General features: G+C 43.4%; 1 protein-coding gene across 5 annotated transcripts in view; it reads left to right on the forward strand.

The window, feature by feature from the left end:
- LOC125024392 (rho GTPase-activating protein 21-like) overlaps nt 1-22917 on the forward strand; it is a 78309-nt gene that overhangs the window by 30795 nt on the left and 24597 nt on the right. For 3 of the 5 annotated variants that reach the window (XM_047612122.1, XM_047612124.1, XM_047612123.1), the window contains exons 1-3: nt 4898-5502; nt 10128-10310; nt 13843-13864. In XM_047612122.1, coding sequence (XP_047468078.1) covers nt 5191-5502; nt 10128-10310; nt 13843-13864 — 517 coding nt within the window. In that variant the 5' untranslated portion in view covers nt 4898-5190. Of the gene's footprint in view, nt 1-4897; nt 5503-10127; nt 10311-13842; nt 13865-22917 lie in introns of those variants that run through there. The other 2 variants (XM_047612125.1, XM_047612126.1) reach the window with 1 other exon arrangement.

A 22917-nucleotide genomic window follows, 5' to 3' on the forward strand; every position in this document is an offset into this window, starting at 1 on the left:
TTCGGAATTACTTATTGTAGTTTTTGGAGCCCTGTCGGTGCCTTGTGTCTTTAATCCCCGTCCAGAAATCCTGTCAGCTGCTTACAGACCACAGGCCCTTTTTTTGCTTTTGTTACACAAATCAGAGTTGCAGATAATCATCTAATAAATCCTGGACTCCAAGATTTGAGTGGATTAAAATGAAACGGCATCGCACAACAACCTGGTTTTCATTGTGTTGTGTCCTCCAGAAATGTAAACATCTGAAACGAGTTTCACAACTGAGGGAACACAAATTTGGCTGTGAGATTTTGGACTTTGGGGATATTTCTGTGACGTGCTGCTTTGAATGCGAAACATAGAGCAGCTCCAGCTCCTTGGACTCGCACGGCACTAATTTCAGCTCACGAGTGGTCTTAAAAATCCCACACCAGTCTCTAAAAAGCTTGTCGATTTCTCCATCCATGTCTTTATTTCACCACATCCGCGGTCTCTAAGTTGTCTTTGGCTGCTCTGGTAATGTTGCGTGAAGCCACAAGGCCATTTGCAGAATTATCAGGAGGGGGAGTCCAAGAACAAACTGCACTGTGCGAGCGCAAGAACATCCAACGAGTGCGGCGAGTACCACCCTCCACAACCACTGGTAGAATTTCACAAGCGTCCGCGACCACGCTCGAATTCATTTCATCAGCCGGTCCACGCTGGTATTATTGGTCGGAGCTGCTTTTCTTGGACGGACCACGTTGCTTATAATTTACGCCTAGGTGTCGTCTCGTAAATTTCTTCAAAGGGTTTTCCTAGCTGGTGTTAAAGAGCTGTTTTATTGTGTGTTTGTACGTGGCCAGAATCCCATTAGCCCTAGCGTTTCTTCTTTTCTCTGCTTTATATCAAGGTAAACTTTGGGCTCTTCAATTGTTGAGGACTTTGGACTGGAAGAAAGTGGACAGTTTCACATGTTTAAAAATATATCATTTTATCAAACTTAATAAATTGGACCTATCTTTGCATGTCCAGGTCACAAAGTATCCATAAACTAACCCAAACACAAAGATGAATTAAAGACTTTAAAGTTTACAACCGTCATGAATGTATTTAAGAATTCATTTCAAGCGCAATAGTTAGGCATATATAAGACCTTCCATTAAGATTCATTGTAGACAATCCAATCGCAAGGGGCCTGTGAAAGACAGGACGTGAACACCATTAGAATACATTGACATCCTATTTGAGAGATCCAATCTCTGACCACATCTGGAGGTGGGCTGGGTCGTATATACCCTCATTCATTTGGTTGTGTGAACACTATGCGTCCTGAGTAATTACTAAGTAGTATTGGTAAAAGCCTTTATGGTAACACCATCTTTTATTTCAGCCCAATAGCAAAGTTGCCTATATCATATTTGAATATTTGTCAGAAAACAAGAAAAAAATGAATTTTGAGCAAACAATTTGGTATTTTCATTGATAAAAAATGACTATTAGGCTAACGATATGGCTTCTGTCAAGCTCTTCTCTGTTATACTTTTTTTTAAAAGTCCAATCAGCTTTCAGTCCCGAAGCTTCCTACATATGGACTAATCACGTTGAGCAGTCTAACAAGATTTGTCTTGCGAAATGAGTCTTGCGACACCGCAGTGAGATTTCTAACGAGACAATGGAGGAAATTACATGTTAAGAAAAGAAAAATAAATAAAACTGATCTGAGGATTTTATGAGTCAAGCTCTCCAGGCAAGATCTCTTTGAATTGGAAAAGTGTGAACGCAACTTGTGGCAACCAGTTAATTTGATGGTTTATAACCTAGTGTGCTCCTTTAGAGGTAAGTTTTATAGATGGATTATCAAATGTCTGCATTTTTAATCAGGAAAAGTTGCGCCACACGGTCAACGTTATTTAATTTAAAGGAGCACAAACAATTTAGGCGTGGGGGTATCCAAGATCACTCCTCATCTATAAAACCAGAGAAGACTAAATTATCCTTGAAGTTGTACGAGTTTCTCCCCAGAGCTTGAACGCGGACTCAATTTTACGGCTGGTTAAACAGACAAATCTGAATCAAAAAACAAACACACAAACCCTTGTTTTCGCTTTTGCTTTGTATTTTCACATCCAGCCGTGGCAACCATCTGGCCCATCATCAGCCTCATCAAAGGAAGTCGGAGGAAGTGAGGTGGACTCACGGACTCCTCAGCGCTATTTGCTGATCCGAACATAAACACAGACACACTCGAAAACCATGAAATCACACGGGCACCCACGGAGAACACCCCAGATCAGTGGACGACATTGTTGTGCTGCGGCTTGTTACCGCGGTAACGGGATAATATTCGTGGGTGGCGCGTCTAGTTTTCTTTTTGTGTTTTCATGCCACCAAATACAAATCCTAGCCAACAGGAATTCCATTTTTCCTTATCATGCGATTCAGATTAACAACAATTCATTACATGGAAGTAACGTGTCTATGTAACAGACTGTATGCTCCTCATATACATATATATATTATATATATGTGTGTGTGCAGCCATTCTTGTGCGACTTAATCCTTCTTCTTGCTTCCACAAGTCGAGTGCCTCAGCTGCCTACTTCTATTTCTGCCGTCTTTTCCATACCGAGCACCGCATGCTATCTTGAGCCGAGTGAATGTGGTAAGGAGACGCTCATAACCCAACGCTGAGAGGGAACATTACTCGACGTGGTTCCTGATTTCATTTCCACGGCCGCTGCCGCCTCGGATGGCAAATATTCCCCCAGAATCAAAATAAACCCGTATTGACATTTACGCCTTTTAAACAGACTCGCCCGTCCAGACTGACTGTTAACTGACATTAATTCACTGCTAAATAAATGATCCTGGCGGAGACTGATCCAAGCAGCATAACACAGGCTTGTTCAGCGTTTAGTGACGGTCTACATAGCAGCGCAGAGTCCCGAGGTTGCACTTGGAGCGGCACAAATGCTGCAGAGAGCTCTCAGATGAAAATGTGATTAATTATTAAATTGGTGTTTCGGTTCCGTCTCTTTCTCCCCGTCCTGTTCCCAACCATCTCCTAAAAATAAAGGCGGTTGCCTGGCCGGCGTGGAGTTTGTTTGCCTTAAAGGATTCATGAGGTATTCCCTTGTAGATGTTCGCAGGTGGATTGCAGAGTTTAGATTTCCACTTTGCTGAGGCTATAACTCAGAACAAATTGGTAGGGTATCACTGACATCCTCAAGGTCACTGCTGTTATTAAGGGACACACTTTGGGTTTAGAGGGATCGCATGTACTTAGTAGTTATTGTATCACCTTTCCGGCCTCACTCACGTAAGCCGTGTTGGTGTCTGCAGACACTTTGAAAAGCTGGAAATGGCAGAACCTGCACGCAACACGACGTCAAGTGAGGGAAGAAACATAAAACCTCAAAATGTGTTCATGAGGGGATTGTTTTTGTCTATTTTTTTTATTGTTTTTATTTGTGTTAAAGACGCATACAAATGTTCTCAATGATTTGCAATACTTCAAGACCTGAAGACTTAGTCAGTCTTTTCAAGCACGTTAAGATATGAGGTGTTATCTGATGCAAATCTTCCAAACTAGAAGTCTTTTTTAGGACAATATACACTAATCAAGCGTAACATTATGACCACCTTCCTCCAAGACACTTGTGACTCATCAGAGAATGGATGGAGAATGGTCCTATAGGTTGAGGAGAGGAACCTCTATCGAACAGGCTTAGTCCAGTGCATCCCACAGATACTTAATCAGTTTGAGATCTGGTGAATTTGGAGGCCAGGTCAACACCTTGTGCTGTTGATCATGTTTTTTTAGTTGTTCCTAAACCGTTTTTGTGTGTGCGCCTGTGTGAGGCTGCATCCCTCTGGGGGTGGCTGCTGTCATTGCCTGATCTGGTCTAGATGTCTAAGAAACACCCTCGTGAACATCAGATCCAAACATTTCCCAGCAGAACATTGAATTGTCAAACGATGGTCAATTTATTCACTCCCCTTCCCTCCCGTCTGGTTTTAATGTTGTGGCTGATTGGTGTACATCCTGTAACGTTTCACCAGTTTCACTGTGTTTTGTTTGCTGACCTATAGAGGACGGTTGTGTATCTAAAACAGGGAAAGCCAACTTAATTAATTTGCGTGACCCACACGGTAGCGGAACATACGCACCAGCTGGATGTTGGCTGGAGTCTTTGTGGTATGTTCAAGTGCAAACTTTTTGATTCGGACACAGATGGCTTGAAGGAGCGTTACAGCTGGTTCACAGTAGTCCTTTAATGTTTGACGTCGGTTTGATGTGCCCGCGCCTTTAGATTGAGATCATTTTAAACAATTTAGCGACACAGACACAGACCCACCGAAAGACGTCGATCCCAAAATGATCCTTTAAAATGCACCAACCTCGGTCCAGCACTTGTTTTTATAATGCATCTCCTTTTCGCTACATCGTTAGCTAACTGAAACATAACTCCCCATACATGTTACATATTTGATTTAGTCATCCTGATGTAACTTGTTTACGCAACTCCGTACCCGGTTTTCCCTCTGACCACCATGTGTGCCACCCAGACATCTGTCCTTTGTAGCTACCAGATGAGCTGCAGGCATGCAAAGGTGGGCGGATCGGCTGTACATTTTTGCGCCTTATAGATTTCACAGTCCCTGTACGCGCCCTCACCTGCGCTAGTCCCACTTGGCTTTCATTTGTTCTCATGAGTTATTGATTGGCCCGGGTGCTGTAAGTGCATGCGCGTGCTGGCAAGCGTACAACTACTAGAACTTTTTAAATTTGGCAGCGGAACAGGAGAGTGAGATGAAGGAGACAGGAAAGGAAGAGAATTCACTTCTGGCCGCCTGGTGTGTGTGTGTGTGTGTGTGTGTGTGTGCATACTTCAGAGGGAGTTTTGTGTGGTGAGTGGGTGGGTGCGTCAGCCAGTCGGCCCGGGCTCTCTGCAGTGCTTTCAGCCTCTCTGCTCTCCTCTCGGCTGAGTGGAAACATCATGTGTCTGTGGGACGCCCAGAGGAACAGCCCTGTTTCTCCGAACTGAGACCAGAGCAGACAGTCCAAGGCAGAGAGGGGAAGGAAGAGGGAGTAAAATGGACTTCGCTGGAAACTCGGAGTAGACTATCCAGGAGAAAAGGCGGCGTAAAACCGAAAACAGAAACAGAGGCGCCTCTTCGTGGATCGGTTCTGCTGTTTGGACGTATCACCTCAGACTTGGCTATGCCATGCTGGCCCAGAGGAACGGGCTACCTGCAGGCTGTAAACCGGTTCCTCTGAAGGACCACCCCGACCTGCGGGATGTGGACGTGAGCGCAGAGGGGTGCTGCTCCCTCTCTCCATCCCCTTCATCCGGAGGTTGTCCCTGGGCTCGTCTGGCCGGGGTGGACGGCTGCCTGTCAGAGCCCTACTGCCTTTGGTTCCAGCTCTTGGCCAGAGCCTACTGGGGTGAAGTGGAGCTGGGACTCACCAGCCCCAACCGCAGCGTGTCCTGGGCTCGGCTTCGAGAAGCCTCCAGGAAGAACTGCGTCCGTTCTCGGGTAAGAAGAGGACAGTAGTTCTGCACGGACGTGGAGAGCATCCTTGCGCTTTGACGTTGCAAAGGAGCCGAGTTATGTTAACGGTTTTCAAGGCTTTCTGGGATACCCTGACTCCCTTAAAACAAATATATGTAGAGCAGATATCAGTATCTGGCAGAGGCATATAGGTTTACATGGGAAGCATCTGAGAGGGGAGGAGAGGTTAGGGGCGGCTACACTTTGTTGTGCTGTCTGAGGAATTTTGTGTGCGTCATCCTGCTCTCCAGCAGCAGGGTAGTCCTCTTTCACTGACCGATATCTTTTGTAACGTGAGCGTGTCTGAGTGTATTTGGTTTAGGTTTCGTTTATTGTTATTGGTCCCTACGGTGGTTTCAGAGCGACACTTTTGCATTGTTTTTTGTTCCAGCTGTGTGTATCGGGCCGGGTCTCATATTTTCAGGATTTCTTCTGAACTAAATCTGTGACAACAGCCAGGCTTTATTTTCTGAGTGGACCAAAGCTCGGTCAGCTGGGCCCAACTTAGGAATGTAAGCCACATTTTCCTATGATAAAGTGAATGAGGGTGACTAATGGTAAAGCTTTGGGGAGAGAGTGGTTTTCTAAAGAGAAAGTGGTAACCTAGGGGTGACTCACAGACTTAAATAAATAGTCAGTCCACAAGTAATGCCATTCAAATTCAGTCAAACTCATCTTGTATACAAGCAGCAATAGGGATGCAAATGACCCATCCTGCAGGCTACGGCACCATATGGCAACACGCACATCAAACCCTCAATGGAGTCTGTTATGAACAGATTGCATGCATAATTGGGGGATATTTACCAGGTAATTGTGTGACCTTGTTCGAAGCAGATTTACTGTATTGTACCATTAAAATATGGCAAATCTATACAAGGCATTGTGGGAAGCTGTATTTTCCTTTCACTCTGTGCTTCAGTGCTGCTTCCCTTGCTGTATAATTCAACAAGGTTTAGCTATTGCATAACGGGACATTAAATTTTAAGCATAAAGTCATATCAAAACAAACAGCTGAGTTGCACTGCGTCAGCTCCTTCCCCTCCTCTCAGTTACATTACGGACCGTGGCTCGCTTCCAGCTCCGCTGGGTATTGGTGGTGATTTCACCAGTCATACCATCGACCACACCCAACCCTGTTCCCTGGAGACCTCTACATCTGCAGCTCCCCGGCAGGCAGACGAGAGGTGTGGAAAGAAAAGCGAAAGGGTAGTAGTGGCGGCGGTGGGGAGACTGTCTTTGTTTTGGACCCATACCTAAGATGTATTTTGGTAGGAGAAGAGCCTGCAGAGAGATCGGGGTTGAGGCCGACACTCTTGGCAGCCTCTCGTAGGCCGGAGCCGCTACGCGAGTGTTGGCAATAACCGCTGACGTGCGCCCTGCGGTGCGGCTGGTTCAGCTCCGTCATTGCCTCGGTGATAGATGTGATTGGAGTCGCTCTGCTCCGACAGCTCCCAGCAGCAGGAAGGATTAGCGATGGGACAATAAGCGGTGGCTGTGATTAAAAGTTAGAGAACATTTCACCATTTTACGTCAAGGGGAATTTTGGTTTCGTAGAATGTAAGAGTGAAACTATGATTTCCCAGAATCACCCAAGTTGTGACGTATTCAGGATAATTCGGATACTTGAACCTCGAGATTTCTGTTTACTGAAATAACAGTTTTTAGTTTCCGAAAGACCTTGATCTTGACCACCTGTACTAACAGGACTCCACTGACTCACTGTGTTGTCGGCTTCGCTACAGGTGCTATTTGAGGCACAGCCAGTGTAAACACCTGTTTGTTGCGGAACATCTGAAATGGGAGTTTTGCTGCTGGTGGCTGGTGGGCATGTGTTGCGTTACGCTGGCATGAACGTAAAACGTTACGTAACGCGACAGCCGCCAGCGTTTTAAGGGTGTTTTTTTATCCTGCGTTAGTCACAGTAGGAATGTAGAGGATAAAGTCTGTCATCATGCAAACACGCCAAATAGCCCTGCAAAAAGCCCCAAATGCGCAGTAACCTAAGCCATATGTATGGATGCAGGGAGCAGGGGGCAGCACAAATGAAGCTTATGAGGACAATGTTGAATATTTTGGCAGATACTGTGACGATAACCACAACTGAACGTAACTGTTTATATTTACCACATTTACAAGTTTTCCCATTACAAATGTTGATGTTCTGACAGGGCACAGCACTAGAGGAGATTTTCATTTAACCCCTGATGGAGTTTTGAGATATTTTGAAACAAGTGAATGAACTTGTCCAGACTTGGAGTTGACACATGTTGAAGGATCTGATCACAAGTGGCCAGCTTAAAGTAAACACACACGGTCTGAAAACACACATGGAGACATGGAGAAGGTCTGCGTGTGCACATTTAACAGCATTGACCCATCACCTACCCAACTGACTAGCTCTTGGATAAGTGAAGTTATGTCTCATTCATTTAGAGAGAAAAAAAAAAAAAAACACAACAAATGATCACCAGATGAGACAAAGCAACCGTTTCCACTCTTGTAGCCGTCAACTAAATAATTTTGAGGTTTTCACTGTTGTTGAATTCGGAGTTACATAACATTTTGATCTCTGGGAAACAAAATGTATGACCCTGTACAGACCTGGTGTTTACACGTGGCCTATATGATCTGATTACAAGTGGCCGGCTTTAAATACAAGTGTAAACACACCCAAGATGCATTTGGAGATGATCTGAACGTGTGACAACAATCCTTTTCGTAGTTTGTCATTGACAGACTCACAACGTCTTTATATGGGTCTATGGTGAATTAATAACCTTGTGCTTTTATTCAACGCTTTCTATCTTGTCACCATGGCTGTTTGCTCACCTAATAAATTGTTTGTGGTTCTGAAAACGACAGTAACGATCCATTAAAGCCAGCATCTGTTTTCACAATATTCTATTCCACTGAAACCTGTTATTTGCATAAGAAGCACAAAACTGTGATCAGATCACAAGGGTCAGGTCACTTGAGATGCATTTAAATTCTAGTTGTCAACACACATACTGAGTCACGTCTTCCCTTAATACCAGGTCTGAAGAGGGTCTTTGAGATTAAGAGTAGATCCGGAATCAGCGAAATAATCGTTTAGATTGTGGTGGAAATATTTGAGGTTAGATATACATTTAGTTTGTTTGTTTTTTCTAAGTACTTCTCACTGATATTGTGTTACTGATGTTTAAATTTGAAATCATCCTCTGTGATTGTATCAGTTTTTGCGATTGGCAGATAGCAAGAACAGGGCCAGCGGCAATTATTTATGCAGTAATCTTTCATAACGAAACACCGAAACGCACAAACCAACAATGGAGCCTCTTGTTGACTCTGTCTTCGTCTGAAACCACAAACCGACACCTTGTTATTCATCTGAAACAACCTGCTCCTCTGTGAGTCCAACAAGAGATTTCTTGTGTTTTTAAATCAAGCTGATGAATAAGATCTTCGCGTAGCCGGGGGCTGTTTAATCTCTGAAAACAAACTTTCCTTTGTTTCTGCAAAGCAAAACCACTTTTACTTTACAAAGTTACCAGGGGCTGATGTCAGTGGAGTGACTGCACTTTTCTGGCTTTTGAGTTTGTTCTCACATGGAAATGGAGGTGGTGTGGTCAGGTCGCTCTGACAACGACCTCCCCGTGGGACAAAAACATAGATTTCAGGTGATTTAAGGATTAAGATTGAGGAAAATGCGTCTGTTACACAATGCAACAATGAACTGTGTATTTTTTCCCAGACTTGTAGTGTTCCTCTCTGACTTTCTACTCACATATCCCTAAACGTCTTTGAAATAAATAGAAATATGAGAGGTTGACGACACACCAAGCTGATGATCGACCTTTTGTCTGTTTTGTTGAGGGTTGGTCACCCTAGTTTTTGTGGCTTGGCAGCGCTGGCACTAGTTGGACTCCTGTTGGTGGCTTTTGAGCCAATTCATGATCATAAAATCCACAGCATAAATAAACTGTAGACCAACTGGTTAGCGTGATTTAGGAGACGCTCTGCACCTCTTCTTGGCCTCCTAGCTTAGTGTAGCTCTTCTGGTTTCTGGCTGTGGCCTTTGTGGTGTGTTCAAGTACAACGTTTGGTCCAGACACAGGTGACTTGAGGCTACATCACAGACAACCTTTTACTGCTGGTAGCTCCTTGAGGTTTTGTGTCCGGGCCTTGAGCCCATTTGCTGATTAGAATAAATAATGCTCACTGATCAGTCGGTATAATTAATCCACGGAAAATTGAAAAGTCTGTCCACAAGAGCTTTATAGCTGTTATAATGTGCAGCCAGGAGGTAAAGACCATAAAATCATGGACCGGATGATGAGGTGAGAAAAGGCACTGCAGTGTGAGGCAGTTTAGTAGATAAAACTCAGAAAACAAGGAAGCATGAGGAGCTGAACAGAAACACCAGAAAACGTGAACGAGTAAATGCGGGATGAGAAAACAGCAGAACACGCAGGTATCAAGCAGTAAACCGAAAAACAAAAGGAAGAAACTGATTTACTGGTTTATACCTTCATTAATTTGTGTCAACATTTTAAAAACCCTTTCCTGTCTGGTGTCTTGTTCTGAAGGATAAAACTCAAACTTCTGTTTGTCTGTCTCGTTTTCAGGCCAAGCAGAAGGATGGGCGCGATCAGAGCGAGGCCACGGCTTCTCCTGGGGCCGAGGAGGAGCCTTTCTCCTGGCCCGGGCCCAAGACGCTTCACCTGCGCCGGACCTCCCAGGGCTTCGGCTTCACGCTGCGACACTTCATCGTCTACCCGCCCGAGTCTGCCGTCCACAACTCACTCAAGGTGATGCCAGCGTAGTCTCTCTCCCCTCTGATGACGCTGAGACATATAGTGTATAACATGTATCACATTAAAAAGAGCCTTCACGCCAAGTTATTCAATTTGGGCTTGAAGGTTTGTCGAGGCATCAAACATTTCTAAATGTTGTTTGCTTCCAAATTGAATGAACTGAGCCCAGGAAGGTTTGTCAGTAATAAATTAAAATAGATTTTCATTCATAAATACAGATGAAATAGATTTATCAGACTGAGATGCACAACTGAATAACTCATCTTAACCTTAATTAGACAGAATTTATTGAATCCTTTGAAAGCTGTAAAAGCGTTTCGTTGCCTTTTTCCCCATCCATTCAGTTTTTCCTTCCGTTCATGCTTCTTATCTTCTATCTACTCCCAGGAACTATGGCTATGGGTCAGTTTTTCAGATTGTAATCATAAAATGTGACTTCATTTAGCTTTTTAGCGTCTACACCGAATAGAAATCAGGTTTGTGTGTGGCGATGAGAAGACACAGTCACAAGTAGTTTGAACACGACCCTTAATAAACAGAGCTGGCTCAGTAGACTCTCACGTATGTATTAAGTTTATAAATATTTTGTACTAAACTTAGAGCACAGCTACGATAAAACTTAACAAACGAGGAGAGGAGAGAAATTCAGATGTCCCTGAAGATGTAATTCTTTCCAGTATGAGCAGCTCTTCGTTTTTCCTTTGCACAACAGGAGGAAGCATTTTTTTTCTCCATCCTGTATAACTGTTTCAAAAAAATTTCCTTCAGTGATATTCCCAGGGTTGAAAACGCAGGTTAATCCCACGGTACTTTCACTAGATATACGTGTATGAATGGTTTTAAATCTAAAAACACTTTTATTTGCATAAATGTGAGAGGTTTTTACTTCCAAGGACAGGGGCAAATTAATCACATTTTTTAATATACCTGTTTAAATGTAGCTGGAACGGAGATATTTCATGTACGTGTTGCTCTCATCAACGTCTCATCTGACGACACTGACAGCTGAAATCAAACTTTCTATCCAGAAGACGAGCAGTTTCTTTATCTGTTTCTTCTTCTTTTGTTTTTTCCTTGCTTCCCTCTTCTGCTATTAGGCATATTTCTGTAAAATTATTTACTTCAGCCGTCCTTCACATTCTGCTTCATTTCCGCATTGTTACTGCCGCTTTGATCACTTCCTTATTCTCCAAACTACGGTCAAGCCGAGGTCATAATAACAGGACGTGTGTGTGTGTGTGTGTTAATCGTACCTTGAAGGGAATTTGCATTAATTTCTCTGACAGCCCTGAAAATAGACTCATATTTAAGATTTAACTTCTGATTTTAGTAGTTTGCATTGTGTAATCTATACACAGCTGTGGTTATTTAAAACGTTAGCAGCAGCAAATAATGTCAATATGCTCATGTAGTTTTAGTTAGAGCAGGTGTATAGTGTATATATGCAGCAGAGCTTTGTACAGAGCCTTTTTCTGACTTGTTTCATCCCACCTGGGAACTCTGCCAGCCGTGCACTGGATAACATGAGCGCCAATCTGCCCTCTGGTATTAATCCTAACGGTACAGCGCTTCCGGGCAGCTCCTAATGGGCACAGATGCTAACACAGGCTAAAGGGCTTTGGGTGCATGCGGCGGGGCTCCTTTAATGGGAATGGTGGGCCGGCGCTCCGAGTCGGCTTTCTCAAAGCTTATCGTGGCCTCCCTCGTATTAGTTTTTGTAAGTGATAATTCAGGATAAGTCAGGTTTACTTTTCTCTGAAGTGTATTTTGACAACCCCTTCTGTTTGCACAGAAGGATTTCCTACAAAGTTAGCATAGTACGTTCTGTTTATAGCTTTTGGCCGCGGCCGCGCATGTTGAAAGAGAAACTGTGGCACGACAGTTAGGATTTTCAGACATTTGTGTAACCAAAGAGATAGACTGTTTCTCCCACAGGTCTTCTTGGGTATCACAGTGGTGTGTCGGGCACTTTTAAGTCCAGCCTGGACCCAGTTTTATCTCCTCCTATCTCCAGTTTGACTTCCGCTGTGCGAACTGAGAAGGAGTCTGTCCTCTAACATACAAACTGTAAATTCACCTCCTGCATCGGCGCAGTTCTCAACCAGTGATGCGGTGATCCTGCAAGAAAGAAATCAGACAACTGAACATAAAATGTTGTGTTGCAAGAATCGGTCTAGACTGTCTAGAGGCAGAAGATGTGATTCTGGGAAACCCTAACCAGCCCTCCCATTATGTAACCTCAAGTGACAGTTTTAAAAAGTCCTTGCACATTCATCGCTTCTTCTTTTAATTACTTTTCGGGCCTTGGATCGGAGCTGTTGACTAATCGCAGTTTGAGGATATTAGGAGGGGGTTAGCTCGGGGAGAGTCTTAAGGAAAGCCTCGGGAGGGCGGGGAGTCTTAAAGGATGCGTGGAGAACATGTGTGTCAATGAGGGGACGTGGATTAAAGCAGGAGACGGTGGATTTTAACCGGCTCTGGGGGAAGTTAAAGCTTTACGTGTTGAGGAAGTGGACAAAACACAAACATGGCTATGAAGTGTTTTTTTTTCTGTAATAGGAATCATTAAATAACAGTTCTATGGGTCATTTATTCACCTGTTCATGACTTCACTGTAGATTTGTGATGGTTGTTGTTGTTGTGCTCCTACAGTATTTATACTTTATGTTCTGTGTTGCAGTGTTGTACATGACCTTGGATTTGGCAGCTCCTGTTTGTGTGTTTCTGTTTAGTTGTTTTGATGGTAATACTGTACTAAAGATGCTTATAGTTTCACTGCATCTACTCACCACTACTCACAATTTTGTCTTCTCTTATCACATAAACGCAGGCATCTTTTGGCGTGCAGTGGAATATTGCACAAAAAGTGTCTGCTTTTACATCACTATCGATTGGATTTTAAACATTTAGCAACAGATAAACTTTTAGGCTAATACTACAAAGCTCTGAAGGCAATGACATCAATGTTTTTTGTGAAAATCTCTTTCATAACTACATAATTAAAGCATTGCATTAAAGCAAAACCATATTAGATCTGATTGTGAATCAGGTTGATTCAAGAAATCAGTAGCGTTACCCGCCCTAGTCTCTGCTGTGTTCACATCTACGCTCAAACGCGCCAACGTGTGATAGCATCACTCATTTGTTGTTTTAAAAAGCCTGAAACTGTAGATAATGACATTAAAATGAGAAAAAATAGCAAGTTATTATATATGCTGAGAGGCTTGAACTAAGTAAATAATAAACGCCTTATTTTCTGCTGGTCACATGCTGAATATCTGTGAACTTTCTCAGTATTTCTGAAACAAAGGCATCTCACGCCAGCCTAGTTGGCCTTTGTCTTAGATGATGTTAAGTTTTGCAGCTGTGGAACATTTTGTGGAAAGCGGAGGCTCTTTAATGGGGCTGAAAATGAGCTGTATTCATGTCCAAGTCCATTTAAATCAATCGATGTGCGAATATACAAAACGCATATTGATGAAACTGAAGTAAACTAACACGAATTCTCTGTCTCTTTTTATTCCAGGATGAAGATAACGGCAGCCGAGGTGAGTCTGAATATTCAATCGCTGCATTAACTGTGTCGCCCGGGACCTCAGGTGTCACGACAAGAGAAGCTCCAAAACCATTTGCTCTCAGCTTTTCTTCAGCGGCTCCCGTGAATAGGGATCAAATTAGGATTGACAGTCCATTACTCTAATGTATTCTCTCCATTGTGGATGGAAATAGGTCTGTCTTGGTTTGAACACGTCATTAACGCCAGGAATTCGGTCACACCGATTGCTTTATAAAGGCAGTTTTCACAGAGCAGAAACAGTGTGTCACGGGGGTTGTTGTTTTGCGCGTTGTCCGGGAGGCAGGCGGTGTCGCGCTGCACTTTGCCGTTTAAAGTCACTGCTGCGCCGAGTGGCAGTCGGGGCTGTCTGTGCTGCTAGCTTGGCAGGGCCTCAGCATTCCTCCGAGCATCCGGCCTGTCATTCCAGTCTCTCAGTATTCTGCTCACGTCTGCAGCCCAGCGTGAATGCAGGAGGAACGCTCCTCATCCCACTTTTTTTTTTCTTAAACCACTCAGCGTCTGCACGTACGCAAACGCGCACCAGCTTTCGTGATGTTAAATAATCAGGTGCGTTTTTTTCGTTAAAGCGATGTTTCTTGTGTTTTTCGAGTAACCGCGGGGTTTCTCAGAGCTCTCTCCTTAAAAGCGACCGCCTTTTCTGTCTGAGATCGATAGAGAAAATGGAGATGATAACCATCATTAGCTGTTTGTTTGCCTTGTAATGGCCCCAAAGCCCTACCAGGTGTGTTTCAGTAAATTATTATGGCGTGAGGGGACGGTGAAAGTAAAAAAAATATAAATAAATAAGTAAAAACATCCAGGGTTAAAGGAGGGTGAGTGGAGGGAGCTCTTTGTGATAAATCTGACTCTTAAATCCCTCTCAACGGGAAATCGAGAGATTCCAGTAAGTGTCCCTCATCATCCCTCTTGGCCAGTGGTGTCACATTCCTCATGCAACCCCCTCCCCACCCACTTTAACCCCCTCACATCCACACCCGCCTCGTTCAGCCTAAAAATATTAAACAGCGCACACACACACACACACACACACACGGGGCCCTGCTGTGGCAAGAGGAAACCCTTTAGGGAGCGCACATTCCTGCATGGCAGCGTTGCACAGTTTATGAACTTAGATTATCTGACTCTGCTTGGAAGCAGTCGTGTAAAAACCCGTGTGTGATTGCGCTTGTGTGTCATTAAACCCTGCGTCGTGAGAGCCGTTCGGTGGACGGAGAATTAACGAGCGTCGCCTGGAGAGCCGCCTCCCGCTGCCACAGGAAGTCACTTGGCTCGTTTCCAGCCGTTCATAAATCCGTCTTTACCTCTCAGCGGGCGCCGAGACCCCGCGCTGACGGTGATGCCGACAGGTAGCAGGATGTCAGGAGCCGATATCAGGAATGGCAAGAATTTCCCTGAAAAGCCCACGACGAAGCAAAATGAATCAAGAATAAACATTTGGAGTGGGAAACGTGATCCCAGCGATGCAATCACTGTGAATTCTTTCAGCCGTACGGAAGGATTAGAGTTTTCCATTATGGTTTGAGAAAATTAGATATTATAAATTAAATAAATTGTTTAATCATCTCAGAAAATGCATAGCTGTGATGTTTTGCTCATGTGTTTGGAAGAAACAATAATGTAAAGCATAAGATGTACATAAATAATTTGGTCCAGTAAACATTATCTTGAAAACAGTCTAGTTCAAACTTGATGTTTACTGGAGTTGAGAGACGAAACGCTCCAAACATTTAGAGACAAATTAACAGACAAATGTCCCAGGCAAAGCTTTTCGTTAGAAGTGGCCTTCTCTTGAAGATGGAAGAGCCCTCTGCAGTGTTAGCGGCTGATTCCACCAACTATCAACTCCTGGTTGAATCAAGATCATTTTCTTGAGGGATCTTCAGAAATACGATGACCGACATCACAGAGGGTTGAGCTGGCAACAGCTGTTAATAGCGGCGACCATGGACCATGGAAATATAAAGATGGACAAATGCTTCTAGCATCAACCGTAGGTTCCTTGAAAAATGTTTTCGTTAGCTTCTCTTCTGGGATTTTACCTGGAGACTGAACAGGCTCTCGGCCAATTGCGGGGAATCTGACAATGCGTCTGTAATATGCGGCCTCGTGATTGGCTCAGCAGCGATAGGGGCGGGGCTTAATGTGTACAGGAGGCTTAGATTGACAGGGTTGGTGTGGCTGCCGTCTGAAGGATAATGTGTTCTGCCTCCATTTATCCCTTCACTGAAATATGGCGGATTCATGTTAATGTTTATTTAAAGAAATTACAATTTGTGGGAAAAAAAAAAAAAAAAAAAAAGTCTTATCAACCAAAGACTTTGCGACCCCCCTGTAGTACCTCCACGAACCTCCTGGGGGTTATGGACCCCATGTTGAAGACCTATGCATTAACTATTTAGAGTTACAGTTTCAGCATTAAAACACATATTGCTGTTAACTGTAATGTTGGACAAGATGGTGCTAGTGTCAAACATTAGTCAATATGTGAATGTTTGAATAAAGTCTTACAGTGTCCAAGTTCTGATCTACTGGCCTGAATAAGAATAATAGATAATATTGTGGCGACAAATACAGTGGAATTATTTGTAACATAATTTCCCCGGTGGAGTATTAGCACACTCTTTGCAATTTTGGAAATCTAATATCTAAAAAGAAACATGTTTTTAACACCCCTGTGTCTGCAGACACTTTTAAATGGTCCAGATAAAAAGCTCTATAGGTCAGGAGCATTTTTACATTATCTCTATTGCAATATGTTGCTAACATCTTAACTTGATTAGTGGCTGTTTTATCGTGCTGATAACCATCAGCACGATAAAACAGAGTTTTAGGCATTTGGCTTTGGCGGAGTTTGTCACTGATTCTGTTGCTAGCTACGGACACTGCTGGTCACAATCATCCCGAACAACATACTCTCCAAACACTCATAGCATCAATGAAAAAAAAAAAAAAAAAACGCACACAGTGTCACACAAACCCAGACAGATAATACGTCCCACGTGTTTGGTTATTTTCATGTTTAAAAAGACGTCGCATTCTGTCAGAGTCGAGTCTGTGAAGTCCTCTGCAGCCTCCCCGACGAGCTGCACTGCAGTTTATTTGCTTGACTCCGGGCCAGTGTGTGTGTGCATGCGTGTGTGTGTGTTTGTGCGATGAGGCTGTTGGTGTTTGGAGAGTGGGAGGGGTTGCGGGCAGCTGACCGCATGTTGACTAGCTGGGTGTTGCTGCTGGAAACACTTCAAACCTCCAGAAAGCAGACACACGGTCAGACCCGCACACACTAACGTAGACACGCGTAAACAAAAGGTAAACAATGATGCACGGTGCGTAGGCGCACAGTAGAAACGACAACAACAACATGGACGCTTCTTACTCCGTGTGTCCGTTTATTTCCTTTCACAACGGTTTGTATACATACCAAGGGACTGTTATCCCAAATCGTCCTCTCTATCTGACTTCCTCTCCTCTTCCCTCCCTCCTGTCCGTCTCTCCGTCTCTCCGTCTCCCTCCTTCCTGCTCCTCTCGCCGACCGTGTGTTTCAGCGAAGCTGTCGAAGGGTGAAACCCGAACGAGCCGTCCTGTGCGACGCTTATGATACCGCGTTAGCGAGAGGTTCGACATAAAAATGTCTCCATCTGTTCAAATATTTGTTTTTCATTCAACTGTAAACTTCTTTTTCCCCCCCTCCCCTCTGCAAATACAGGCTTTATTTCCTCCCTCGTCTTTTAGGCAGATTTCGGTTCGTTCCCACAAACTCTGCAGAGGGAAGGTAGCGCAGCACAAGCAAACAGAATTCCCCTCTATTCTCCGGTGGCTTTTTCACGGCCCCACCTTTTTTTAACAAAGCTGTGTCCAAAGTTTTTGTCTTCCCTCATACTTTTCTCTGCTTTTCTGCCTCCGTCTGCTTCTGAAATGACACCGAACTATAAAACCATAAAATGCAGTTTCATTTTAATGGAATATGATTAGTTCTTTCAGGTTTATAATACAGGAAGAGTTATAAATTAAAAAGCTTTTGTAGCTCTACAGACATGAACCTACACATTGTGACATTTAGATTTAATAAGATACAGTTAGACTTTCTGTTGCTGCACCTGTCAACGTGCAGAACAACTGGTTCTCGATTTCTTTCAGACAACCTGAGAGACAAAGACTTTTCCGTTTGCTGTCTGGCAAATTATCCACAAACTGTCACTTGCAGATTTTATCAGTGAATTGATTAAGACACTGTTTTTCTCCCCGACTTGTTTGAAACCAGAAGTGTAAAGGTGAACTTCACTTGACTCTGAGTGAATCCCCTCAGATCAGCTCCCAGCTCACCTGTTCCAGGTATATCAAGGCTTAATGTGGGGAATTCATTCTTATTCCCCATCATTAGGGGCGTGGGGGCCAACTTTTGACCCACTTTTGTGTCGCGCACTGCCAAGATGGGGACGGTCGCGATCCGCCACACCGAGCTTCAAACCGATGCAGCCTTCGGTTTCCCTTCTTCATTACACCGTCACTTATTACAGTATCGATAATCCCGTAATTTACAGGGTGATATCGTGTCAAACGCCTCACGTCCAAACAGAAAGCTGCATTGTTCTAGCACTGCAACGCTAGGTGCTCGTCACGATAATAAATCATTCAAACACGGTCCTGTTGGGTCGCATAGCTTTCATACTTGTTTGTTTTTGAAGAGAAACTTCTGGCCTCTGCAGTGTTTGGGTTGGCCGCGAGCGTTGCATGTTTATGTACGAAGAAAAGAAGGACAGAACTTCTAACCTTAGCATAAACTAATAGCAAATAGTTGGCATTGCAAAAAAAAAAAAAAAAAAACATGTTCACAAATCACAGCCATAAGAGTCCAGCAGTGTATGGTTGTTGTTGTTGTTTAGCTACAATTAGATTATTGCTGGCCAGGGGACAGTTTTAGTTCATTTCAGCAAGATGCCTTATTTTATACGTCTCCAGATGTTTGTCACTTGTTCCCTCATTTGAACTTTAACTCCCTCGCTGGATTTTTTTTTTAAAGAAAGGAAACAAAACATTGAATCAACTTTTTTCTTTCTTTCTTTCTTTCTGTCTTTTTTTTTTGCTGCATATGTGTGTCAGAGTAATGTCAGCGCATATCCTCTTTCCCCTGGGTGGGTTTAGGTATTTGTAATTCTTAGAAAAAAAAAAAAAAAAAGGGGGATGGAAAGTACTCCACCACCTTCCTGCCATGGAGGGAAAAACACCAGGCGTGCGTGTGTGTTACTGTTGTGATGAGAGGACGCGTGGACAGATGGAGCAGGACCATCATGCTTGTATTTCTACATTGGCTTGTCTTTCCCAGGTTAGAAATACCGTATTCTTGGAAGTGACTTATTTGGCCTAATTGATCCCAGACCTGCAGGCATTTAGCCATGCTCTATGTTACGTGATTTTTGCCCAGTTATAATTTTAATTGTTTCCACACCTTGTGTTCCAGATACTAAACCGTGGTAGGATGTTTGATTTACAAGAATGTATTAAAGTAAGGTAATGTAGGCACAGATAAAAACATTTCTTCATTTATTTTGGCATCATTTAATTCTGTTATATTCAGGTAAACATCTCTACAGACTGTATGTCCAAAACTTAACACATCGAGCTAATTGTGAAGCTAAAGTTCTGGCATATTGTCCTTCAAGGTTTGTCATTATTCTGCCGTGGATTAGACAACCACAGGAAGGGAAGCAGAAGTGACGAAAGTAAATAAAACTAAAAGTTTGAGCCAGCTTCTCCAAACACTTTCAAGTTCTTTCTAGTTTCCCAGCTAAAAGTTCTTCGGCTTTGCCTTTTTTGTACGATGAATACAGACTACTGCCATCTGCTGGTCTGGAGACTTACTTCCTTTTAATGCAGGTGCAGAACATACACCAGTCAGGCATAACATTATGACCACCTGCCTAACACTGTTTATACTATGTGGATCATCCCACAGATACTTGATCAGTTCTAGTAAATTTGGAGGCCGAGCGTAACACCTTGTGTTGTTCTTCATATTTTTTTTTTTGTTGTTACTAAACCGCTATTCTTGTCGACGTGACTGTGTCAGGCTGCATCCTGCTGGTTTGTGTCACTGCTATGGGGTGGGAGTGCCTGGTCTGGTCTCGGTGGGTGGTACAAGTCTAAGTAACATCCACATGAATGAATGCCAGGCCCAAACGTTTCCCAGCAGAGCACTGAACTGTCACAAGACAGTTTCTGTAGTTAGTGGTCATAATTTTGTGGATGATCGGCGTATGTTCCAGCATGCCGTTGGCTGTAGTCTTTGTGGCGTGTTCAAGTGCAACTTTTTGCTCCAGACATGAGTCAGTAGTAGTTCTTTGATGTTGGTTTTGTGTGTCGGTACCCAAAACAATCTGCATGGATTAATAGCACGACAAGACAGAACAAGAAGGAGTGAACCGTCCTTTTAGTCTCAGTGAGAAAACTAGAGAGTGAAACCTGGGTAGTTGCTGACTAGTCATAATCACCTTCCTGGATTCCTTTTATGTGACGTTTTAGAAGATCAACGAAATCTCGTCAGACATATGTGGTTACACTGATTGTTTTTGTATCTTTTTCACTACTGCTCAGGCTATGATTCCTTGTCGTGGAAAGATGCCACAGATGCAGTTTACTCACACCTGAGTTAGCTCGAATGGTAATGACAGAGGGGTTGAGAGTCGTACTGACGCACCCCGCTCTGGTGTGCGCGTTTAGGCTCCTGACAAAAAGCTGTTTACAACGTGCAGCGATTAGTGAAATGAGACCTGTCCATCTGAAGTGGCTTCGGCGTCAGTTTGCGAGGAAGTGGGTTCGTTAAGCATTTCAAAGAGGTCAGGGCTCGGCTACGCAGGTGTTTTAGCGGAGTTTAGGCTTTCAGGGCAGAGTTGTGTTTGGACTGCTCCGTGTGAACTGCACACAGTGTTTCTTTGTGGTAATGGAAGACAGAATTACCGTATTTATTTTCACGAGGGCTTTATCTTCTGCCTTCCCTCTTTGACAATAAAACACGCTGTTCCTTTGAAGTGAGCCATAGTTTATGGATTTATGTAAAGTGTACTTGTGCTTTGACCTTCCCGCACTAAGGGGGACCTCATATTTGAATAAATATGTGCCTCCATTTTTATATATCTCTGCTGGAAGACACCTGCCAGAAGATCTAAACACACACCTTCTACCCAGCGCTCGACTCATCTGCGTACATTCTTTGCATACTTTTGTTTATTTGGGCATTTGCATATGGTTGCGGTGGTTTGAATGTCGGAGGGACACAAATGGTACAGAGCAGCGAGTCGGGCAGAACGGTATTACGCCAGAGTTAATGCAGCGAGTGGGCAGCGGGCCCAGCCCTCTGTAGAATAACATTATCTAACCCAAAACAACAGGGGAGCGGGGAGCTGGCCCACACAACCAGGCCCAGCTGTGCAGCCAGGGACGGCAGCCAAGCCAGAGCTCGTTGAGGCCAGAGAGCAGCGCCAGTAGAAGGAGTTTAACAGTGGACTGCCAGACCAGGAAAATGCAGCATAAACAACTGATATCTGAGCTGATAGCCGCTTTAACAGGGATATAAAGATTATATAAGACATCCAGCAGATGCATTCAAATACCTGATTGAGGTTGTAAATGAGCTTGAGTTGAAGTCTAGGTTCAAACTGTCAAATAGATAAGGTGTTGAGACACAGTTAGGATATAACTGGCTGTATATTCGCACTTATGTGAAGAAACAGACTAAAAATGCACGGTATTTTCTCAGTTAAGGAGATTTTTATACTTTCTACAGAGCCATGAATCCTCCCCTTATATAAATTGCTTTGCTCATCTCCCATCACTTTGTAGCTTTATCTCCCCTTGGACCTTCCCTTCCAGTCTCCGGTTGCCTAGGTAACCTTGTATATTTCCCACACCCCAAATGTTCCTGGGTAAAACAAGGCGAACATGAAAAAAAAAAAAAATGGCTGGTGTGTGGTTTGAAAAGAAAATACACAGTTGCCACAGTTGCTCCAGGCCCACTATTGTGCACGATGTCGCCTTTGGGTAAACGTTTGGGGAACTCCATTTTTTGCATCGTAAGTCAGGGAACTGACATGGTCACTGCGTTGAAGTTGTGATTAGTTGGCCGCTTAGCATCTCAGAAGTGTTTTTCCACCTGTCATTACTGTGTATCCTTGAATATTTCCTGGTCTCTTTGGAACTACACGTGTGTTGATTTCTTGTTTAATCGCATTGTCAGTCAACTTGAAATGAACCATGAATCATATTTTAATTATTATTTTATTTTTTTCAAACATGCAAAACCTTTGTTGGTTCAGGCTATCAGACATGGGTTATTGAAGCTTTTCTTCTGAATAACTAACTTGTACTCGTACAATGAATAATCCTAGAATTTTAACCTCCTGAGACCCGAGCTTGGTATCCATGGTATTTGGGCTCAGTTGGACCTGAGACGTATAAAAACTAAGCATCATTGAACATTTGAACAGGAAGTAGTAGTTCTTGGAAAAAAAAAAATAATAATAATAATTATGTCCTCACATGTGGACACTGGGATTATTTCATCATTTATTTTAGTATAAAGTCACCCAATGTGTGACAAAATATGAATCAGTTTATTTTAATACTGTTGAGTGTCGTGGCAAAATGGGAGAGAATGAACCCAAACGCAGGACTCAGATATTCAGGCTCAACAGAAGTTTTAATAACAAAAGATCTTGAGCAAAAAGTCTAATACACAAATAATACAATTCTGGAGGCTTAGCTGGAGGACTGGCAACTGGAAGAACTGGCAGAGAATGGTAGAGTGGAGAGTCCTTAAGTATGGTTCAACATAACGAGAGATGTGAAACAGGTGGGAAGGCAGCCCAGCCCCAGCGTAGCAATCAGCAGCTCACTCCACACACCTGAGGTGAGAAAAGCAGACATGAAAGTAAACCAAAAGAGGGCAACAGGTCACCTCCTAACAAATACCTGAACATATCTGAGCAAAACCAGATTTGAGAACAATGAAGTCCCAACGTCCTCAAACGAGTA

This window comes from Mugil cephalus, chromosome 18, assembly GCF_022458985.1.
Source record: "Mugil cephalus isolate CIBA_MC_2020 chromosome 18, CIBA_Mcephalus_1.1, whole genome shotgun sequence".
Lineage (NCBI taxonomy): Eukaryota > Metazoa > Chordata > Actinopteri > Mugiliformes > Mugilidae > Mugil > Mugil cephalus.